At 38.9% G+C, this 21,421-nt stretch overlaps 5 protein-coding genes and 1 long non-coding RNA gene across 6 annotated transcripts; 2 read left to right on the forward strand and 4 right to left on the reverse strand.

Moving 5' to 3' along the window:
- Positions 1 to 33: 33 nt before the first annotated feature.
- LOC111486256 (leucine-rich repeat extensin-like protein 4) lies at positions 34 to 2,347 on the reverse strand. Its single transcript, XM_023133307.1, has one exon. It carries the CDS (start codon positions 1,446 to 1,448, stop codon positions 204 to 206), a length of 1,245 nt encoding a protein of 414 aa, XP_022989075.1. The 5' UTR covers positions 1,449 to 2,347; the 3' UTR covers positions 34 to 203.
- A 2,289-nt stretch (positions 2,348 to 4,636) lies between these two features.
- On the reverse strand, positions 4,637 to 8,809 carry LOC111486358 (mitotic checkpoint serine/threonine-protein kinase BUB1). The gene is made up of 14 exons (XM_023133449.1): positions 8,651 to 8,809; positions 8,405 to 8,552; positions 8,087 to 8,244; positions 7,913 to 8,003; positions 7,712 to 7,822; positions 7,532 to 7,619; positions 7,257 to 7,360; positions 7,085 to 7,156; positions 6,900 to 6,989; positions 6,654 to 6,811; positions 5,967 to 6,021; positions 5,744 to 5,878; positions 5,517 to 5,638; positions 4,637 to 5,136 (listed from the first exon to the last, which is right to left on the reverse strand). Exons 1-14 carry the CDS (start codon positions 8,725 to 8,727, stop codon positions 4,947 to 4,949), a joined length of 1,599 nt encoding a protein of 532 aa, XP_022989217.1. The 5' UTR covers positions 8,728 to 8,809; the 3' UTR covers positions 4,637 to 4,946.
- An 834-nt stretch (positions 8,810 to 9,643) lies between these two features.
- Positions 9,644 to 11,279, reverse strand: LOC111486360. Its single transcript, XR_002718852.1, has 2 exons — positions 11,171 to 11,279; positions 9,644 to 10,348 (listed from the first exon to the last, which is right to left on the reverse strand). It is a non-coding gene; the product is annotated as an uncharacterized LOC111486360 (long non-coding RNA).
- Positions 10,342 to 11,770, forward strand: LOC111486359 (squamosa promoter-binding protein 1-like). Its single transcript, XM_023133450.1, has 2 exons — positions 10,342 to 10,908; positions 11,228 to 11,770. Exons 1-2 carry the CDS (start codon positions 10,568 to 10,570, stop codon positions 11,457 to 11,459), a joined length of 573 nt encoding a protein of 190 aa, XP_022989218.1. The 5' UTR covers positions 10,342 to 10,567; the 3' UTR covers positions 11,460 to 11,770.
- A 218-nt stretch (positions 11,771 to 11,988) lies between these two features.
- Positions 11,989 to 17,010, reverse strand: LOC111486356 (protein TPX2-like). Its single transcript, XM_023133448.1, has 19 exons — positions 16,667 to 17,010; positions 15,971 to 16,053; positions 15,772 to 15,891; positions 15,618 to 15,685; positions 15,246 to 15,512; positions 15,074 to 15,170; positions 14,754 to 14,966; positions 14,493 to 14,666; positions 14,319 to 14,381; positions 14,164 to 14,244; positions 13,924 to 14,079; positions 13,706 to 13,840; positions 13,532 to 13,612; positions 13,330 to 13,449; positions 13,075 to 13,241; positions 12,864 to 12,972; positions 12,714 to 12,773; positions 12,513 to 12,607; positions 11,989 to 12,363 (listed from the first exon to the last, which is right to left on the reverse strand). The coding sequence occupies exons 1-19, from the start codon at positions 16,827 to 16,829 to the stop codon at positions 12,246 to 12,248; spliced, it is 2,370 nt and encodes a 789-aa protein (XP_022989216.1). The 5' UTR covers positions 16,830 to 17,010; the 3' UTR covers positions 11,989 to 12,245.
- Positions 17,011 to 19,645: 2,635 nt separating this feature from the next.
- Positions 19,646 to 21,097, forward strand: LOC111486402 (probable protein phosphatase 2C 58). Its single transcript, XM_023133515.1, has 5 exons — positions 19,646 to 19,761; positions 19,856 to 20,110; positions 20,197 to 20,473; positions 20,610 to 20,764; positions 20,848 to 21,097. The coding sequence occupies exons 1-5, from the start codon at positions 19,726 to 19,728 to the stop codon at positions 20,983 to 20,985; spliced, it is 861 nt and encodes a 286-aa protein (XP_022989283.1). The 5' UTR covers positions 19,646 to 19,725; the 3' UTR covers positions 20,986 to 21,097.
- Positions 21,098 to 21,421: the final 324 nt, after the last annotated feature.

The following is a 21,421-nucleotide window of genomic DNA, read 5'->3' on the forward strand; positions in this document are numbered from 1 at the left end:
CAAATTTGAGTCGACCCAATTTAACCTAAGTTTGAACAAATTATCTCTTCCAACAATGATTCAAAAAACCAAAGCATATAAAACTTTATCCAATATCAACAATACACACAACTAATACAACAAATTCACAAAATCACACACTTTTCTAACCCAAACAAATTGACCTTATTATCCCTCAAACCCACACATATTACAACATCAAATCACAAGTGGGCAGGGGCAACAACGGAAGAAGTTGAAGAAATAGGCGCCGAAGCCGGAACCGCCGCAATACTTGAACCATAACCACCGCCACACGGATGCTCAAAACAATCCACAGGACGCTCAACCACCGCACTACACTCCTTCTTACTCCTCTGCAGCGGCTTCTCCGGCACACAATTCCGACGATCATCAAAAGCAACCCCTTCCGCCGTCAAATTCCGGCAAATCCCTTCTTCCTCACAAAAGTAATTATAAGAAACCCTCACATTCTCCAAATTCGGAAGGTTACAAAGCCCTTCAAACAAATTCCCAGTAAACAAATTGTGGGCCAAATTCAATTGCTCCAATTGAGCCAACCCAGCTAAACTATAAGGCAAAGGACCCACTAATTTATTAAAACTCACATCCAAAACCTTCAATTTGTACAAAAACCCAACTTCTTGCGGCAAACAGCCTGATAAACTCGTGTTGATCAACAAAAGTTCTTCCAAACTGTTTGCAAAACTTGCAATCGTCGGTGGAAGACAGCCCTTCAAATTGTTGTTGGCAAAGACAATCACAGAGGCTGATTTTCCACCGATGTTTCGAGGGATTATGTTGGTGAACCGATTGCTGTTGATAAAAATGGCGTCCAGGCTTTTGTTGAAGAGTTCAGGGGGAATTTGGCCTTCAAATTCGTTGAATCGAAGGTCAAGATATGTCAAGTTTGGAAGATGAAGAAGAACAGAAGGAAAAGGGCCAACGAATCTGTTGTTGCTTAAATCTAATTCGAAGAGGAGAGACAAATTGGCTAAAGATTGAGGCAAAACGCCGCAGAAACGGTTGCTGTTGAGATGGAGCAGAGCAAGGTCTGTTAAAAGGCCTAATTCATTAGGAAGGAATCCGGCAATGTCCCCGTGGTTTAAGTCGATTCCGGCGACGACCTGAACATTTGAGTCGTCCAGAGATGGGGCACAGTATACTCCAAAGTAGCTGCAAACTGAAGGCCCTACCCAATTGGTGGTATGGTTTTTTGGGTCAGAGTAAATGACCTTTTTCCATGCTTGGAGAGCAAGGAATGCTTGGTGGAGTCTCGGGTTCGTGCTCGGTGATCGAGCACGGGGGTGGTGGTGGTGATGGTCATTATGAGTGACTACGCTACCATGTTTGGCACTCAGGCTCTTAAACAGACAAGATAAATGAAGGAGTAACAAGATCAAAGCTTTGGAGGACGAGGACGAGGACAAGAACGGGAACGAAGCCATTGTTTTAGAATTCGAGTCTATGGGAGCGATTAGTTAGGTTGTAGGCTTAAATAAGCAGCTGCATTATGCATCTAAATCTTCAGTCTAATGCTTAATCATGCTGTATAAGTCCAATACGAAGCTTAATTTCTTCTTGGGATGATAATGGAGGAAGAAAGTTGTTCCATTTTTCGTTCGAATAGCGACGGTTAACCGTTACGATATGCTTGAAAGTACGTATTTGGAGTAAGGCCAAGAAAGAAGAAGAGAGGGAACATTGGGTCTGAATATGGCTAAAAGCTTGAAAAGCTGAATGTTTATCTGCGCATGATAAAGACTTTGCTCCTCACGGTTGTTTTCACAGTTTGTTTGAAGTGGAATCTGAGAGGGATGGCCTTAAGAGTCTTGAAGGAGGTTTCTTGGAACCTAAGGGTTCTGTAATTACAAGTCTTTGTTATGTGTAAATGCAACTAATTGATATCAGATACGAAAATGTTGTGTTCCTTGAGTATCAAGTTTGTTGACTAATGATGCTTAGTTCATTCAAGTTTTTTACTGATCACTTCTTGTGTAAGATTTATCTGAAGAATTGAATATAACACATTCAAATGTGAATCCATAGCCATGATCCTCCCGAATCATGGCAGAACTTGATCCTAAAGTTGGAATATTAATGCATGAGGGGGCTTGACTGTAAAGCTTCATTATTAGAACTGAAGCTCTTCTGTGGTTTGGTTTCAGGTTTGACAGCTGATACAAAGCAGACTCGAACGAAGCTATGTCAAATGGTATCTGAGGCCAACATTTGGAAAACATTGGTGTATATGTAACCGTCCAAGTCCACCCCTAGCAGATATTGTCCTCTTTGAGCTTTCCCTTTTGGGTTCTCCCTCAAGATTTTTAAAACTTGTCAGTTAGAGGGAGGTTTCCACACCCTTATAAAGAATGTTTCATTCTCCTCCCCAACCGATGTGAGATCTCACAATCCACCCACCTTCGAGATCCCGCGTCTTTGCTGATACTCGTTTCTCTATCCAATCGATGTGGGATCTCACAATCCACCCCCTTCGGGGCCCAGCGTCCTTGTTGGCACTTGTTCCCTTCTCCAATCAAGGTGGGATCCCCTAATCCACCCCCTTTGGAGCCCAGCGTCCTTATTGGCACACTGTCTCGTGTCCAACCTCCTTTGAGGCTTAGCCTCCTCGCTGGCACATCATCCGGTGTCTGGGCTCTGATATCATTTGTAACAGCCCAAGTCCAAGCCCAGCGCTAGTAGATATTATCCACTTTGGACTTTCTCTTTTGAGCTTTCCGTCAAGGTTTTTAAAACGGATCTGCTAGGGAGAGGTCTTCACACCCTTATAAAGAATACTTCGTTCTCCTCCCTAACCGACGTGGGATCTCACAATGCCCCCGTTGGGGGTCAGCATCCTCGCTGGTTCTCCTCCCCAACCAGACGTGGGATCTCACAATGCCCCCGTTGGGGGTCAGCATCCTCGCTGGTTCTCCTCCCCAACCAGACGTGGGATCTCACAATGCACCCCCTTGGGGGTCAGCATCCTCGCTGATACACTGCCCAATGTCTGGCTTTGATACCATTTGTAACAGCTTAAGCCCACCGCAGTCAAATATTGTTCGCTTTAGCCCATTACATATCACCGTCAGCCTCACAGTTTTTAAAACGTGTATGCTAGGAAGAGATTCTCATCCCTTTTAAGGAATGCTTAGTTCCCTTCTCCAATCGATGTGTGTTTTCACAGCTTTAGCAGACAAGCAACCTTCCAAGAAGGATATAAAATCCGTGTAGAAACACGACATATTCTAATTCATAAGAAAAGCCAACCAACTTATCCTCCAATATTCTCAATCTCTCAACAAAATCAAAGAAGAGAAAAGCAGAAATTGAACTTTTCTGAAATACCAAGTGCACTAAAATACGCAAAGGAATTTAACTATGATCTCCAAAAAACTAATAAAAGACCTTATGCCTCCAACAAACTATGAGTAGAGCCAGAGACAGAACACCATGAACACAACCATGATAGTATAATTACGCCATGAGTGAAAGAGAAACTCGGACAAGAAAAACTCGAACCTGTAAAGGCTGCCGAGAGTGAAAGAGAAGGAAATAGTGAGAAATCACCAAGTAGATGCCTCGCGAAATGCAATTTCATGCAGAAATGGAGCTTCGGTATACAGAGAGCGAGCTCGCGGAGACTAGGGTTTGAACCATAATCACGTATTTACTATGCCACTCATTGACTCAACGATTCACGAGCTGGAGCCTGCAACACTAACTGAATGGCAGCCGAGAGTGGAGGTAAGGGAAGGCGCCGCCGGTAGGATAGTGGACCTAAAGTTCGGCTTCTTTTTCAAATGGGCTATAAAAGACAAGGTTAAAGCCCAATTCTACTGGGAGTTTACTTAGACTTGGTTGATCAACTGGGCCAGAAATTGTACGGGAAAAGCCCAAGTTAAAAGCCTAATCCTACGCAAGTTTAGCTGGACTTGGTTGAGAAAATGGCCCAGAAATGGTACGGTTAAAAAGCCCAAGTTTAAAGCCCAATACTACTGGGAGCTTAGCTAGACTTGGTCGGCCGAATGGGCCATAATGGTACGGTAAAAAGCCCAAGTTTAAAGCCCAAACCTACTGCGAATTTAGCTAGACTCGGCTGGCCGAATGGGCCAAAATGGTACGGTAAAAAGCCCAATCCTACCGAGAGTTTAGCTGGACTTGGTTGGCCGAATGGGCCATAAATGGTACGGGGTAAGGCCCACGTTTAAAGCCCAATCTTATTGGGAGTTTAGCTTGACTTGGTCGGCCGAATGAGCCAGAAATGGTACGATAAAAAGCCCAAGATTTAAAGCCCAATTCTACCGAGAGTTTAGCTAGACTTGGTCGGCCGAATGGGCCAGAAGTGGTACGGTAAAAAGCCCAATCCTACCGGAGAGTTTAGCTGGACTTGGTTGGCCAAATGGGCCAGAAATGGTACGGTAAAAAGCCCAAGTTTACTCTCTAAGGTTAATTGGGCTTACTGAAAGTCCAAAATTTCTCCGAGATATGATTGGAAACTACTACAAAAATAAAAAAATAAAAAAAAATAAAATACTAACAAGGTTAGAGGTTTGAGCATATGCTGTACTGCCCTAGAATATAAATTAAAATGATGAATATTCCATTTCACTAGTTAAAGATATTAAAAATAGTCGAACAATATATAATCTACATGAACATCTGCATCCCGCAACATTACAGTAAGAAACTCTTGATCAACAATGAAGCCTACAACAAAACAGCAATGCAGAGAAGACCCCTTATATATTACAATTATTCAAACATTTTTGTGTTTGAAACCGACGAGAAAAAACCAAGATTTCATCACCAAAACAAATGGATTAGGCCAGGTTTGCAAGTGGCAAACATGAACCAATTTACATTTTTGGTACAAACAAGACGCAAGGGGCCTGTAGCTGACCGAATTTACATCTATCTATCTTCCAGAGGAGATGGATTCTTGACTAAGCGGTACACAAGGAAGCCCTCTGTTTTGCTAGTAATTCCTTTAACTTCCTTATAAGCTGAGGGTTGGAGCACATGTAATCCTGGAAAGATCCCCTTATACTCTGCAACAACTCCTTGTTGTAATCACCTAGCTTGATATTAAGCAACTTCGTGAATAGATTCTTCCACAGTTCAACGTTCCAATACCTATACCGGAACAACAGAGAGTTCAAGTCAGAGAGAGGAAGGGAAGAGGATGGTTGGTTGCTCACTCAAACTCAAACTCAAACTCAAACTCTACAAAGAATCTATCTACGGATAAGTTTCAAAAGGTTTCTTTTCTACCCTTACGAAAATTTGTTCCAAAAAGATCTTTGAAGAGCTTCTTCGTCAAACTAAGATGGACACTGAGGTGACGGCTAATGCTTAAAAATGAAAGGCATACGTAATATCATTTCCATTATTCACATAATTGATGTAGCAATTGATGTGCAACAACTAATAATGTAAAGAAAAGCGTGACGGCTAAGTATTTTGCACAGGACAGGAAAAGGAAACAGAGTAAAGACGCCAGAAAAGTTACTAACCGTTTAAAAGAAGTTTTGGGTAAATAAACAAAGCTCCCATCAGATGATACTTTTTTCTCAACGTCCATGTAGGAACCATGAAGCATAGTGTGGACGACCACACAGAAGCCATATATGTCTACCTGTACAAACACAGAATGCTACTGATAGAACTTTTGTTTTCCTCTTCACAATGGGTTTGCAGCACTAGAGTTGTTATAAATAACCACACTGCAGAAGAGACTGACCTGATATTTCCAAGGTTTATTCTCTAGCATTTCTGTACAACGAAAGCCAGAAGTTCGGCAATCTCCTTCAAATTCTACATTTTCAGGAAAAAGTTGCAGATCTATACCTCTTCCCCAATCAACAAGGCAAAGCCCCTACAAGATAAAGCTACAGGTAATCTTCCTAGCTCTCAGCTAATGTAATGTACTGGGAACAAAAACAAGGAATAATGAACCTACATACCTGATCATTCCAAGGACCACTACGTTCCCGAAATCCATCTTCCGTTAGTTTGCCTCTGCATAATGGTTAACAAAACTAAAGTCAATTGGTAGAGAATTATAGAATGGGAGTACGAAAATTTTTCAGTCGGATTCTGGAACAGCTTAAGCCCATCGCTAGCAAGCAGATATTGTATATTCGGACTTTCCTCAAGGTTTTTAAAACGCGTCTGCTAGGGAGAGGTTTTCACATCCTTATAAATAATGTTTTGTTCTCCTCCTCAACCGATGTGGGATCTCACAATCTACCCCCTTCGGGGCTCGGCGTCCTCGCCAGTACTCGTTCCCTTCTCCAATCTATGTGGGACCCCCAATCCACGCCCCTTTGGGGTCCAACGTTCTTGCTGGCACACTGCCTCGTGTCCACCCCTTTCAAGACTCAGCCTTCTCACTGACATATCGTCCGGTGTCCTGGTCTAATACCATTTGTAATAGCCCAAGTCCACTGTTAGCAGATAATGTTCTCTTTGGACTTTTCCTTTCGAGCTTCTCCTCAAAGTTTCTAAAACGTGAGGTTTCCACACCCTTATAAAAAATGCTTCATTCTCCTTTTCAACCGATATGGGATCCCACCGAAGCGGATCATTATTTGTGGGCCAAAGTTGCAAATGAAAACTAGAGTGAACTATTTAATGAAATCAACTTTTACCTTGCATAACGAATAAGCAGATTGTCAGGTTTGAAATCCCCATGGATAATGCCAATGTTGTGCAAAGTCTCTAGCATGTAAAGCATTTCTATGGTGTAATAAATACACAAAACTTCTTCCATTGTCTTCCCAAGGACTACATATAAATTAATGGCATCCTGCACCAGGTTTTAACCACACAGTTACTTACGGTGAGTATTTTAAAGGACCATACAGTACAGAAAGGTTCAGAATCTGAAAATTCACCTGTAATGTGCCATGAGCCAAGTAGTCACAAATAAGTATGCTATAGTCAGAATAGAGATACATCTCATGAGCACAACCAAAACTTGACCTCTGACATTGTGAGAAATTGAGGATGAGCATAAATCGAGTTGCTAACATTCAGAAGTAATAAGCGCTTACTGAAAATCTAAAGGGCTACAACATACTTCCTTCACGGTGACACGTTGATCAAGTTGACGATAAATGTAGAATTCCCAAGGAAAAGGAGGTGTTTGTATCTGACAAGCATTTGAAGGGAATCAGGACATCCAGCAAGCTCACATTCAGGTATGGCGTATTATGAATGCTTAAAGTAAAGGGTATATGCAGATTTTCTACCTTTAGTGCGACAACATCATCTGGGTTACTGTCAAGATATGATTTATATACTTGGGCAAAGCCGCCAGTTCCTGCACAACCTTTGATCTCATATTTCTTCCCACCTGAAAATTTTGGCAACTGAATTAGAACGATCATGATGAATAGAGTATGAATGAAATAAGAACATTTTTTCCTTCATTTCTTACAAAATATTTCGAGAAATCTCGCTGTTTTGAAGGATTGACTGAAGGTAGTTCTATCTATTTAGGTGAAAAATCTAACTATGCCATTACCAATCTCAATAACTTTATTCCTGGATGAATTCCGCAATGAATTTAGAGCCATCTTTTTAGGGTAAGGTTTAATGCTTGAATGGTAACCCTGAAACATGCATTAGATTCATAGTCAAGTTAGTAAGAGAGTAATAACTAGCTTGCTTACATCATTGGACAAGGAAAGCTGCACTTTCTTACCTCATACTTCAAAATCTTGAGATTAATCTTGCTTAATAAATCTTTCATAACAGAGGAAGACCATGGATTCACGTAAGTTTCTACAAATTTAGTGGATTCACCACCGTCATTCTACAAAAACGAAATTTATAAGTCAAAATTCCTACGTTATATACTTGAAGGAACATAATCTCATTTGCTCTGTGCTTTAAGAACACGCACCAATTTCATTGAATGAGTATTGACTAACTCAGACATCCTATCAATAAACAACATTTTTGCCTTTTTCAGCCACTCAAGGGGCTCAGCGTTCCTGTTATCAGTTAAAAAATGTAAGGAACAAGCATAATCGTACATGTATTCAGCAGTATGCCCATGAGAGGGAGATAGAGATACCTCAACAAGCCAATCTCATAAATCATGTTAGCGTCGTTTAGTCTCCCCTTGGATTCAAGGAACACTGCATACCAAATATAAAGCAAAGAATTGCCAATGCATATCTCCTGCTCCAATAATTCCTTGAAACCGGTTTCAAAATCCTCCCTCATACCAATCTACTTACACGAACAATATAATCTTAATTATTATTCGTAATCAATAAACCGAAATTATTAAAACTCTGTCAAAGTTATCTAATCAACTGCATCTACGAAACAAAGATGATTAAACTTTTAAACCCACAGATATAACAGTGAAAGAAAGATAGTTACGCACAGAGAGAAACCAAATCTTGAGAAATCGGACATCGTTTTTGTACTTGACAGTGCTGCCGAAGGTTTTAATACAGTCAGAAACGAGATCCGCGAGACCTGGCCCAGAAACATTGCCGGAGGTCGAATTTTCAAGAGCATCCTTTATGGACCTGCGATTGGAACCAAATGTGCATTAACAATTTCACTGAAACTGGATGGAAGAATGATTGTGAATCAGCTCGATTACAGAAAAGAAATGAAGGAATACCAGAGCCAAGGTAACAAAGGGTCCTGAACAGATGTTGTAGTGCTGGTGATTTGAGAATCAGGGAAGATTATCGCCATGGCCAGTAGCTTACTGCTCGTGGAAGAAACGGAAGTGAACGACGCCGACCCAGACTGTTACCTTGGCTCCGCTCCAATAAGAGCGCCATTTTTGCAATTCAAATTTATTATAGTTATTACCTTTTTACAATTCAAATAATGCGATAAAATTTCATAAATACTTTTTTTTTTCAATTTCATTAAACTATCATCACCATATGCTGGAAACTAATTATAACATTTAAAATTATAAGAAATAAATTAATTTTTCTAATTAAATTTGTAATTTTATCTCAATATTAATATTAAAAACATTATTATTATTTAGTATTTAGAAACTAGCAGATTTAGTTACCAAATTTTTTGGTTTTAACCACTTGTTCTTTCTAGTTCTTGGTCAATGGGAACAATGACCCATTTAAATTTTCAAGTTATTTAGTATAGTATTGCTTCAAGAAGATGAATCTTGTTCGGATGTGGTATCAGTTCATTTATGTACCTTTGAGATTCTACATCGGCTTGGAGAGGGGAATATAATATTTTTTATAAGAATGTGAAAACTTCTTCCTAGTAGACGTATTTTAAAACTGTGAGGCTGATAGGGATATGTAACAAGTCAAAGTTGACAATATCTTCTAGTAGTGGGTTTGAGTTATTATAATATTCTTCGAGCATCATATGACGAGTGTCCCTCACTTATGCCCCACAATTCTCCTCTTACTTAGCAATGTAAGACTCCAATGGTTCTTCCCTCGAGCAAAATAACACTGAGTCTCCCCTCAAATGATCTATCTAATCCAAATTCTAATATAGGGATGTGTGTCTCATTTCTTGAAGTTACCTAAAAATTTTAAAGATTCTCTCACAAAGTTCGTATAAAGTTTAGGGTAAAATGAGTCCAGACTTAAGATTAGGTTGCCAGACATTCTGATCTATGAAATGAAAAACCCGACTAAATTGATAATGCATTCACATTGTTTGGTCCAAAGATATTATTTCACTCTTCAAGAGAATTATCCAATGAACAAACAACTAACCAAATATTGACTTTAAATCGAACTTAGATCGAGTTCACGCGACACTTGAGTGAGAGATACGTTAGGCTATGCTATCCTTTAAACCAAGTAGGGGTCCACCCACGCGTCAACGTTGTTGGAGTTAAAGGGACGCCCTTGAAAACCAAGTCAGGTCCGCCCACGCGTCAACGTTGGTGGAGTCATGGGGGCGTCCAGCCCGGCGCCCCACCCCCTCACAACTCCTGTAAAAAGCACCGAAAAGAAAAAATAGGATCAAAACTGCACGCTCCGATGGACAAGACGGTGACTGAAATCATACGCTCTCAACAAGTCACCACCAAACGTACCGCGTCACTGCCCCAAATTTTCAACTTTGGCTCACAATTCCCAATTCCCAATTCATTTTCCGCTTCACAAACAGTCCCTTCTCCTCTTTCTCCCGCCAAACCCTCTTCTCTTTGGTCCTACCATCACAGAGCCTCTGTCGCTGTTCCACAGGCCCCCACCACTTCACGAGAAAGCTCACACATCATACAATTAAAGGCAGAGAGAGAGAGAAATTGAGTTTTGAGTTTTGAACATTCTTCATTACCCACCCTCCCTTCGTGTACGACCATTAGTAACAGCTGCAAAAACAGACACGGATTCAGAAATAAAGGAAAGGAAGATAAAAAGTTGCAGTGTTTGTGTGTTAGTATGTGTGTGTTTGTGGTCCATTGCTTCTTTTCTCTTTAAACTCCCTCCCCTTTTTTCTTCTATAATTCTTCCACCACTCCTCAAAGCGCTTTTGGAATCTTCTCTTCTCTTCTCCATCACTCCCACCAGCTGGTTTTTGTGGGTTTCTGATGGATGTTGGTAAAATTGAAACAACCCATCAGCAGAAACAGAGGGTGGTGATGGAGAAGGGGAGAGTGAAGGAGGATATGGTGGTGGTGGATGAAGACGGGGAATATGATGAGGACAAGAAGAGGAAGGGCGTGATCGTCAGTGTTGGCGGTGGTGGCTCCGGGAAGAAGGCGGCGGGCGGCGGCGGAGGGATGCGGTGTTGTCAAGCTGAGAAATGTACGGCTGACCTGAGTGAAGCCAAACCGTACCATAGGAGGCACAAGGTCTGTGAGGTTCATGCCAAATCTCAGGTTGTGCTTGTGGGTGGGTTCAGGCAGAGATTTTGTCAGCAATGTAGCAGGTTCAACAACTTTGGAATTTCACTTTTCATCTACTTTGATATCTTCTCTTGTCAGTTGTGTGTGATTTGACATGAATTCTTTACACATCAGCTATCCCTGTCGTTGTTTCAGGTCTTCATAAACTCAAATTTCATGTTTATTTTCAATTATAGGCCTTTTTCTTCTTATTCTTCTTTATTTTGGGTTGTTGATTCATCAAACCAAACACGTAATTCCATCCTAGATTTCACATAATAAACCATTAGGAAGATGTCCAAATACCTGAAATTTCTGCAGTAAGACCAGCTCAAACATCTTGACATTGAATTGTGGTTGTAGATTCCACGAGCTGTCGGAATTTGACGAAATGAAAAGGAGTTGCCGGAGGCGTCTGGCCGGTCACAATGAGCGTCGAAGGAAGATCTCGGCCGAGTCCAATGCTGAATGCTCCATCCGCAAAGGGACTGGAGCACAGATGAAGGATAGTGTCTGTGGACAGGCTGATGATCAGGGGAGAATTCAAATGACCATTCAAGAAAACGCTGCATACAAGCACTTCCAAATCAGATAAGTTATAAACATAACTCAATCTGCTCAGTATGCTCTCTCTCTTCTGTCATTCAAGAAATGCTGTATTGTATTATATGATGTCCCTCCCAAGCAGGTTCTGTTGATGCATCCTGATCTACATGAAAGAATTGCCTTGTTAGAGGATTAAGCCACTAATAATAATTAAACTCAAGATTAGCCAAACTTTGATCATTATCTGTCCTGTAATATGTAAAAGATCATCAATCTAGTTCAGATTGATCTGTTTCTTTCTGGTTCTATCATCAGCTGCTTAAAATTACCTGAAATAAAAAGTACCTGCGTCATGTGTCATGTGCTTGTCAGTTTTAAGAGTTACAGGCCACAATATCAGATTTCTGGAGCTGATGGTGTCACGTAGCTTTCTTCAATAATACTGGAGAGATATTATGAATTAATTTTCTAACTACGAAGTCACGTGTTTCATCATATGACCAGATTTCGGCTAGCTGACAAACTTGCACTTGTAAGAAAAAATATACATATAAAGACAATGGGCCCAGAAGAGTTCATAAAATTTCGTCCGCATTTTACTAAAGAGTAGGATGCTTTGGGGGTCCCTGATATATATTTTTCGTCAGACAAGGGAAATGGAACTACTTAGAACATATTATCTCTAACCTCTAATTTCCCAAGTTAATTCTTTACATGGTGCTACACAAAAAGAATATAAAATTGGTACAAGTAGAATAAAACTGCTCCTTCTTCTACTGGAGGGGTTATAGTTCAAGAGTTCTTGAACATACATTGGTCGGTCAGGTTTCTTCCTTCACCTTAACTGAGCTGCGGGGCTGGACATTGCAACTTTCATCAAAGTTTGCCTCTCCTTTCTTCTCTGGAGGACACGCAAGTTTGGCGACTTGGCCTTTGTTGTTTCCTTAACAGACCTACGAAAGGAAAAAAAATAAATAAGAAGAGACACTATATGAGTTTACAGTGAAAGAATAGCGATAAGAGAGGTTATATAGGGTGCAAAAAAATCAATCAAAACAAGAACAGTAACAAAGTTCGATTCTAATTGGCCTTGTTTTCTTACCTTTGGGGGTGAAATGGATGGTCGAATTTGGGCACTGGTCTAGCATGGTGAACCAAGGTTCTTCTCAGTTGTTTCAATGCTTTCTCTTCCTCCACCTGGAAATATTTTTGCATGTTTAATATTTCTTGGTATTGCAACATGTTTAGTATGAGAACAGATTTGGATATTGCAACAATGAAGAAATGCAGAACTATAACCAACCATTCTTGCTGCGTCGCTCTCTTCTCTGTATCTCTTGTACATCACCTCTTTCTCCTTGATCTGTGTCGAGGGTATTTCCAAATTAGCAAACAAGAACTATATCTGTGAAATATTAGAAGAAAAAAAATGTAACTTTTAAATATGCAGCACCTTTTGATCAAACTCTGCTCTATCCACCGCTCGATTATCAACATGAAGATTGAATTCTTGAACTTCTGTGAGGGGCTTCCGTGATTTCTCTGGCAGTGGAATTGGGTCCCTGATAAATTAACGACAACACACTTATTTTTCCTCATTCTGGTTTTGAAATTTAGTATCTTCACCGTACGTATAAGAGATATGCTTTTGTAAATGAACTTACTCTTTTAGAACCGGCAGAGCCTTGAAATTCCTCATTCTGGCCTCTTCTTCCTCTATTCTGCGTCTTTCTTCCATTTCCTTCTGCATTTCTTCCTCGTGCCTCACAAGACTTTCCAATTGGAAAGGTTCAGGTTTGGTGCATTGCTTGGGCTCAGGTTTTGGTGGAATCTGCCCAAACACAACAGCTGTTCATTAGCATGGTTCTATCTCCACATAGCCCGCATAATTTGTCAAGAAGTTTGTTGGTTATGCATACCACAGGGTAATCTGTAGTATAAGGATATGGGGTAGCCCTTGGAATGGCAGCTCTTTCCTCTTCCAATTGCTTGTGCACAAGTTCCATGAAGAATTTTCTTTCTTTCTCCGCCCCTCTTTCCTGATGCCATCAAGGAGCAAAAGGTGAAAAATTGAACTCCGATTCTGCTCTTGTTGCTTATAAAGGTTGGATGGCCACTTACCTCTGTGTATAGATGAAAAGGGTTGGGCTTGGTGTTTCTTGGCAATGGATTATGGCTGCGAGTATCAGAACATATTGAGAGCTGCAGGGGGAAAATACCAGAAGATGATAACGTATTAGAAATTATTAATAATGCCATCATCACTTGAACTTTAAGAAATTAAACAGCTGCTACCTTGTCGATAAGATCAGCAACAACACTTGGTGGTGGAGGATTTCTCTCATTTGTTGCAAAATGAAATTCTTGTGGTTTAGTTACGTGTTTTTTCATGTTACAGAACATGCCCAACTCTCCCTTACTTTCAAATATCTGCAGCAGATCAGAAATGAAGACAAATTAAATCCTATTAAACATCAGAATAGACTGTTGTTTTGATGTAGCCAAGTACACACCTTTTTATCTAATGGCCTTGCTTTAAACATGGGAATTTTCTCCAGTGCCTCCTGCTCAATTTCAAGGAAACTCTTCGCCCGTGGTGGACGAGCCCTTAGTGACGTGTGCAGAACAGGGGTCTTAGGTTCGGTAAGAAAAGGTTTCCATTGATTATTCTGAAAAGCAAATAGCCACCAAATTTAGCTGATTGAAAAAGGCGTGGGAGGGAAATATACTAATAATGGGCTTCTTTCTTAAACCTGACGGGACGATTCTGTAGATATTACTGAAGCTGAATCTGCATGTTGGTTCGCTCTTGCCATTGTCTCAAGGTGAAATTCCTGCAACAATCATGTAATCGGTAAATCATGTAATCGGTTATTCGTGGTCACTTTTTCATTTAATGCTCTCTCACCTGGAATTCAGGAGGCTGGGGTGTGCTCCTCGGTACTACAGGTAATTTGGGAGCTTCCATGATCTATATAGCATAACACAAGGAGCAGGTAAGTTATACTCGGTGTGCCTAGCATTAATCAACTAAGTAAAAAGACGAGAAGAATCATGAAAGTGTCAAATTCCCAAAATTTACCTTTTTGTTGAGTGGTCTAGCTTTGAACTTCGGCATTTTGGCCATCATCTCCTCCTCTATCTCAGCTGAGCTCTTCACCTTGGTTGAGCGAACTCTTTGAGCTGTTTCAAATTCAGGAACCTTTGGCCTAGTCAAAGTCAGTTTCGACTTCGACTGTGTAAAACTACCAGCATCCTGTAATGACAAGTGATAAATTATTAAGGAAAAAATTCGGATCAGATGAGGCGTGGGGGAGGAGAGGATAGGATTAAAGTCATTTACCTGAGAATGAGATTTATTGACATTAGGCAATGATAAATCTCTGGTGCTTGACTGGAACTTCCTCATCATTTCAGCCATTGAAACAAATGGTGCTGGTTCTCGAACATACATTTTCCTTTCTTCTTTGTTAGTTTTGTCAGCAACTGAAGAACACAAGCTCGAGGATCCAACTTTTGACTTGTGAAGTAAAGTATGGGGTTTGACATTGAGAATCTGAGACAAAGAGGGTTTATTAAAATTGTATCAACATAATAAAAAGCCTAAAAACCATATACACACAATTTACAGCACGGGGAGGAAATGTACATAAAGACAGTCACCTGTCTAGATAGACCACCATCCAACTTTTGCCGCTTAATTGCTTGATTTTCTTGAGCTAAAGACGGAGTTCCACTTGTCTTTTTCATGTTAGTTTCCCTGTAGAATCGTTTTGTCAGCACACCTTCTTCCATCAAGTCTAATATCAGAAGGAAGAAGAACAGAAAAATCTACCTCTTGGCACTAATTGGTTTAACATTTTTGGTTTGTGATAACTGCAACTGACTTCTGGCTTTCAGAGCCGACGAATTCTTTACCATACTGGCAATTTTTCTTGATGTCTCCTGCCTCTTGGAAGTGGCACCTTTCGTTCGTTGTTCACCCTTGTGAGTACTCAAAGTTGGCAGGGGAGTACAAGCATCATTTTGGACTTGAGATTCTAAAACACTCCGCTTCTGTTCATGATCTTTACGTTGGATTCCACCATTTGAAGAATTTCCTCTACAGGAAGCAGAAAAGTTAGCCAAAAGCAAAGAGCAGAATATGAAAACTCTCCCCCTCCAGTTATGATAAAGTTTAGAGAAACCAATTGAACAATAGACGAACCTTCCATCTTCACAAGTACGAGTAATCTCTACTTTATCTTTTTCAGTAGCTTCATTTTGGGTAGATGCCTGAAAAGGATATCATGATCAGAACCAAATAGGAAGTAACAACTTGTTCAATGATTCAACTACCATGACAAGTCTTTCAATCAAACCTTTTCTCCACTGGGCTCGCTAGGTTTAAACTCCTTGTTAGTTTCGCTTGGCACGATTACAGTTTGAGATGTAGTTGGTTCAACGGTATCAACAGAATTTGAACTGTATAACTCTGAATTCTGTGTAAAGATATGGATCAGCCTTAGAAAGAAGTTCGCATGCGATGAGTGAAAGATACAGAATGAAAGAAATCGCTACCTTCTGCATTTCTTCCGCTTGGTTGAAATCGCACAAGTTCTCAACCTTAATCGATCTAGCAGTCTTGATTTTTGGCATACAAGCTGCAAAAAATGGATCAGAATTCAATTATACATCAATATAAACTAATTGTGCATCCAGTTTAATTGATAAAAGAGTGGCTCGGTTTGCGAAGTGTTGTGATCGTTGTTGTTCCAAATTTCACCTCGACTTTCTTTTACACTAATTCAAACCAAAAGATGCGCATATTCTCGTTTCTTTAGGATTCAAATGTAGCTCTACTATACTTGCAAAAGAAAGGTTATATTTCCTAAAGTTTCTTTCGAAATCAAGAACATCTTGAGCAACTTTCACTCCCAAACGGAAGTACTGAACAAACAAAGAGGGAAGAAGAATCGGAGTATCGCATAGAAAAAGACCAAATCCACGATCAATTTCGCGGCCAAGATTACTTCAAACCGTAAGTTCCATCACTTGCAAACAAAACTTAGTCAAATCTCATCATTATCACATACAACTCTATTCTAGTCCCACACTACTCAGCAACCGCCAAAAACCTAGAAATTTTTCGGAAAAAGAAACTTAAACTCCCGCAGATCTCATCAATTGTTCGATTCCACTTCAAGAAACCAAAATAATCGTCGAAAAGGAAAATCGGAAGGATTAGGTTAGAAGAAGTGAGAGAAAAGAACATACGCGAAGGAGCATAGGTGAGAGCCGTGTCGAACCAGAGTTCAGCTGCGCACTTATCCTCCTCAGACTCGCCATTGATGAAATCAAAGAAGCGAGGTGCAGAGAACTCGTAGGTTTCGTCGATCATAATCGACAGATCGCTATTCGAATCATCAACCGGAGCCATCGATTATTTCCAATTTCCTTCCAGAACAGAGATAAATTAGGAGTTTAACCGAAAATCTGGAAGAAAAATATTGAATTCTCGTGTCTGGAGGAGAAAGAGAAGGAGGAGGAATTATTGTCGTAGAAGAGCACAAGTGAAAGTGATAAATGAGGAGAAGAGAGAAGTGCATACGTTTCTTAGCATCTCTAACGGCTGGAAATTTAAAATACTGGGAATTGTCCAACGGCCATATTAGGGAGCTCTCAGGTAACATATCGGTGTCTCTAACGGCTATATTTCACTCTTCGTCTTTTCATAAGCGGACCGCATCCGGAAAAAGATCCATCGTGAGAACTGACAAGGTATCAAACGACGACGTTTCACCTCGAAGGAATTTTTTTCAAATTGGACTTAGGCGGCCCAACACAATGGACTTCAAGCCCGTAAAACACTGCAGGGCCCATAAAATATGCCCTCAATTTATAATTTTTATGAACCGAATTTAAAAGAAAACTCCTCTTTTCTCGGAAATTCCAAAATTAATCTCAAACCATTAATTGGATAAATGCAATAATATTTATCTTGTACTGCGCTAATTCCAATAATTATTTTATTTTTTATTTCCATTAAAATTGGTAAGTTTTATAGATTTAATTTTACTATATACATTTTATTTTTATTTTGCTAAATTCATCCACTCATTTTAACTAAAAATAAAATAAAATAAAATCTTTAGTTGGGTCTGTCAGTCACGACAGGGATGGATTTTAGAACAAAATAACAATAATTGTAATAATTGAACGGAAAATAATAGATAATAATAAAAATAATGAAAGTCGTGGGGATTTCATCCGAAAGGTTGAATATAAAATTTCCATCTTTTTCTTTAGCACACAAGGACGGCTAATAGATCATCCACCCACTTCACTCCCCCTGACTTTTAATATAATTAATATTTCACTAAATAAATTAATTTAAAATTTTAGCATTTTATTACATTTTACTCTTCATATTTTTAAATATTTAAATTTATTTTTTAATAGACACTAATTTTATTATTCATTTAAATATATATATCGTTTTTATACAAAATAAAAGAAAATTAAAAAATAATAATATTGTCCAAATAAATAGAATATAGGCTGCAATCAATATTTGGCAGATATTTCTGGTGTGCAAGTTTGACTCTAACGTCCACATAATTTAATGCCATAAAATTTCATTAATTTTTATTATTTTTTCGGTAAAATGGACATTTTCGTCTTTCCATCTGAAAGTTACTTTTATTTTATCCAAATATATTTAAATTTAGATTCTATTTATATATTGAAAAGTTATTTCTAAATAGTAAAAAAATATTTAATTTTTTTTCAGAGAATAAATAATAAAAAAATTATAAAATTAAGTAAATATATGTATAAATAATTGTATTGGAAGCAAAAGTATATTTTTTAAAATTAATAAAAAAAATATTAATTAAGGTCAATTTAATTTAATTCGAAGAGAACTCGTGAATCACCTGGATCCGTAAACATTTTATTATTTAATTTATAATCTCCTCCTCTACTAATCAATTTTTTTTTTTTTTAATGGTAAAATAGAAATAGCACAATTTAAATGTGATTTTTTTTTTTTTTTTTGTGTGTGTTTTTATGATCAATAAATTAAATAGTAAAAAGACAAGATTTTTTAAAAAAAATTAAAAGGATAAGTAAAGTTGAAAAGTAGGTTAGAAATTGTTGGTCGACATGCAGAAATTTTAAAGATGGGTCCAAAATGGATAATCCATCAACCTTAAACCCCATCCTATAATAATTTTAATAAAATTAATAATTTATAAACCAACCAACTTTGAAATCAAAATTTTAGCTTTTGTTTACATTAATAATTTATCTTCGTCGTTTTCCTTCACTTTATTTATTTATTTATTTATTTATTTATTTTCAAAAAGCCAAGTGGCTCCTTTTGGTACACCACGTCAAACGTAAATGACACGTGGGCCTCGTGACGCCTACCAATTTTGTCTTCCCACCTATTCGTTTATTTGATTTAATTCATAAACTACTGTCGTTTATTTCATGTGAATTTTAGATTTTTTATTCTCAAATTTAAATTAGTTTTCCTACCAATTAATTTATAAATACATCCATGAATAAAATACAACAACCATGGTAAATTTATACGACAACAATTGTACACCAAAGAAGTACTCATTCATTAACCAAATTAGATCGAACGGAGAAAGGATGAGCTAAGGGGTATGCATGGTTCATACTGCTTTGGGAGAGGCCAATCTTAGCTTCAATTAGAGACGTCCATTTGAAGCGTCGAATATACGGGCAGAGAATCTTCGTTTAAATGGAGAATGAAGGATGGAGTAAAGAGAGATCTATTCCGGTGAGTTAAGTAGAGTTAGGCATGACATTCAAGGAGGCAAGCACAAGCACAGCAACTACATGGACCCCTTTCTTGCGGTTGTTGCCAACACTTTTTTGGGGAAGCCAAAATTCGGGAGGTAGCACGTAAACAAGGAAAGCCAAATCGGAGTAGGAACCCCCATCCCGCTACGCCTCTATATAAATATAAACCCATATCAAAACTAAGTTAAAAAACTAAGTTAACATTATAAGGAAGACTATCCGGTTCAGATGATAGAGTAGATTTACTGGCCTACAATTAGGGGATGATAAGTAAGAAACGCGAGGGTGATAGAGAAATACCGTCGGCAACTACGCGGTTTGTTTGGTCTAAATTATCGAGAGTTGAGAAAGTAAAAAACATAATAAAAATAATGGTGAATCCACCAGCTCATCACATGTTCTAAAAGTCAATACCTTTATATTTATAGCCCACCAATCTTCACCTCTCTCCTCTACTCCAAACAATTCTCCACACAAAACAACAATCACAAACCCCAATGACCACCGGGAGAGAAATCCTCCACAAAATGAAGGTCACCAACAAAATCTCTCTAATTTTTGGAACCAAATCCTTAATCCCCTCGAAAATCTCATCTCATCTCATCTGGGTTTTGGTTCAAATTTCAGGTGAAGGCAGGGTTTTGTTCTTCGGCGCCGGATACTGCTGCCAAAGGGAAGGCCAAAGCGACCAAGAATCACATAAGCCATGGCAGCCATTTGGTTAAGGGCAAGACCAACCACCCCATGGAAGATTACTTAGTCACTGATTTCAAGCGCGTCAAGGACCACGAGTTGGGTTTGTTTGCCATTTTCGACGGCCATTTAGGCCATGATGTTGCCAATTTCTTGCAGAATAATCTCTTTGATAATATCCTCAAACAGGTACCCAAAATGTCCTTTTTTGTGTCGTTTTTATGAGCTCTACTCTGTTTTTTTTTTGTTTGTTTATTTGCTCTGTTTTTTGGTAGGCTGATTTCTGGAGCGAAACGAGAAAGGCCATCAAAAGAGCGTACAAGAAAACAGACGATGAAATATTGGATAAAGTAAAGCAGCTGGGAAGAGGAGGATCAACGGCGGTAACCGCCATATTGATCGACGGCCACAAACTCGTCGTTGCTAACGTCGGAGATTCCAGAGCCGTTCTTTGCAAAAACGGCGTCGCTGAGCAGCTCTCCGTTGACCACGAACCCAGTAAAGAAAAAAGGGATATTGAAAGCCGTGGAGGCTTCGTATCAAATCTTCCAGGTTTCATATCTTAAAATTCCCTTTTTGCCCTTTCATTAGGATTTTTTTTTATTATTATTATAAATTATTAAAACTTACCCGAGTTGTAGAGAGAGTCAACTAAGTAGAGCTGTGGGTGTTTGTTGACTATGTTCAGGCGATGTACCACGTGTCGATGGACAATTGGCTGTTGCCAGAGCATTTGGTGATAAGAGCTTGAAACTCCACCTCAGCTCAGAACCTGACGTGGAAGTCAAAACGGTGGATGCATCTACAGAGTTCATGATTTTGGCTAGCGATGGCATTTGGAAGGTCGGTCAATTTTTTTAATTGAAATTTCTAATTTTCTTTTTTAATTGAAAGATATATTTTACCAAAAAAATAAATAATTACAGGTAATGACAAACAAAGAGGCGGTGGAATCTATTAGACACATAAAGGACGCAAACGTGGCAGCCAAACGACTTATCGATGAAGCAGTATCTAGAAAAAGCAAGGACGACATATCGTGCATTGTTGTTAGGTTTCAGTAATACGTATTATTTATATATATATATATTATTTTTTTAATTTTGTAAACATAGTGTTTATATATCAAGGTGTGGATAATATAAGCCAGTAAATTTGTTTTGCCACCTGGCTGCTGTCTGTGAGCTGTTGAGTAATGTTATCTATTTATATAATTAAGAATAAATATCATTTTTCAAGCGCAAAATATGGGCCGACATTCTTCAGGTTATGGGCTTGATTTTGGGTTGCATTAATGGGCCTGGATCAGTGTGGGCTTTCATAGGTTGGCCCAACGGTTAGCCCATTTAATTGGTGGGGATTGGATCAACGGCCCATGAAGTATTCTCAACTAAATTTGAGAGAGCACATTATATTCATGAGATTTAAATGCAAATTGCTCATAAATGTCATTCCGAAATATCATGTAATATAAGTGTGAGACAACTAACCTACAAAACC

The sequence above is a fragment of the Cucurbita maxima genome, unplaced genomic scaffold (assembly GCF_002738345.1).
Source record: "Cucurbita maxima cultivar Rimu unplaced genomic scaffold, Cmax_1.0 Cma_Scf00011, whole genome shotgun sequence".
NCBI classification, from domain to species: domain Eukaryota; kingdom Viridiplantae; phylum Streptophyta; class Magnoliopsida; order Cucurbitales; family Cucurbitaceae; genus Cucurbita; species Cucurbita maxima.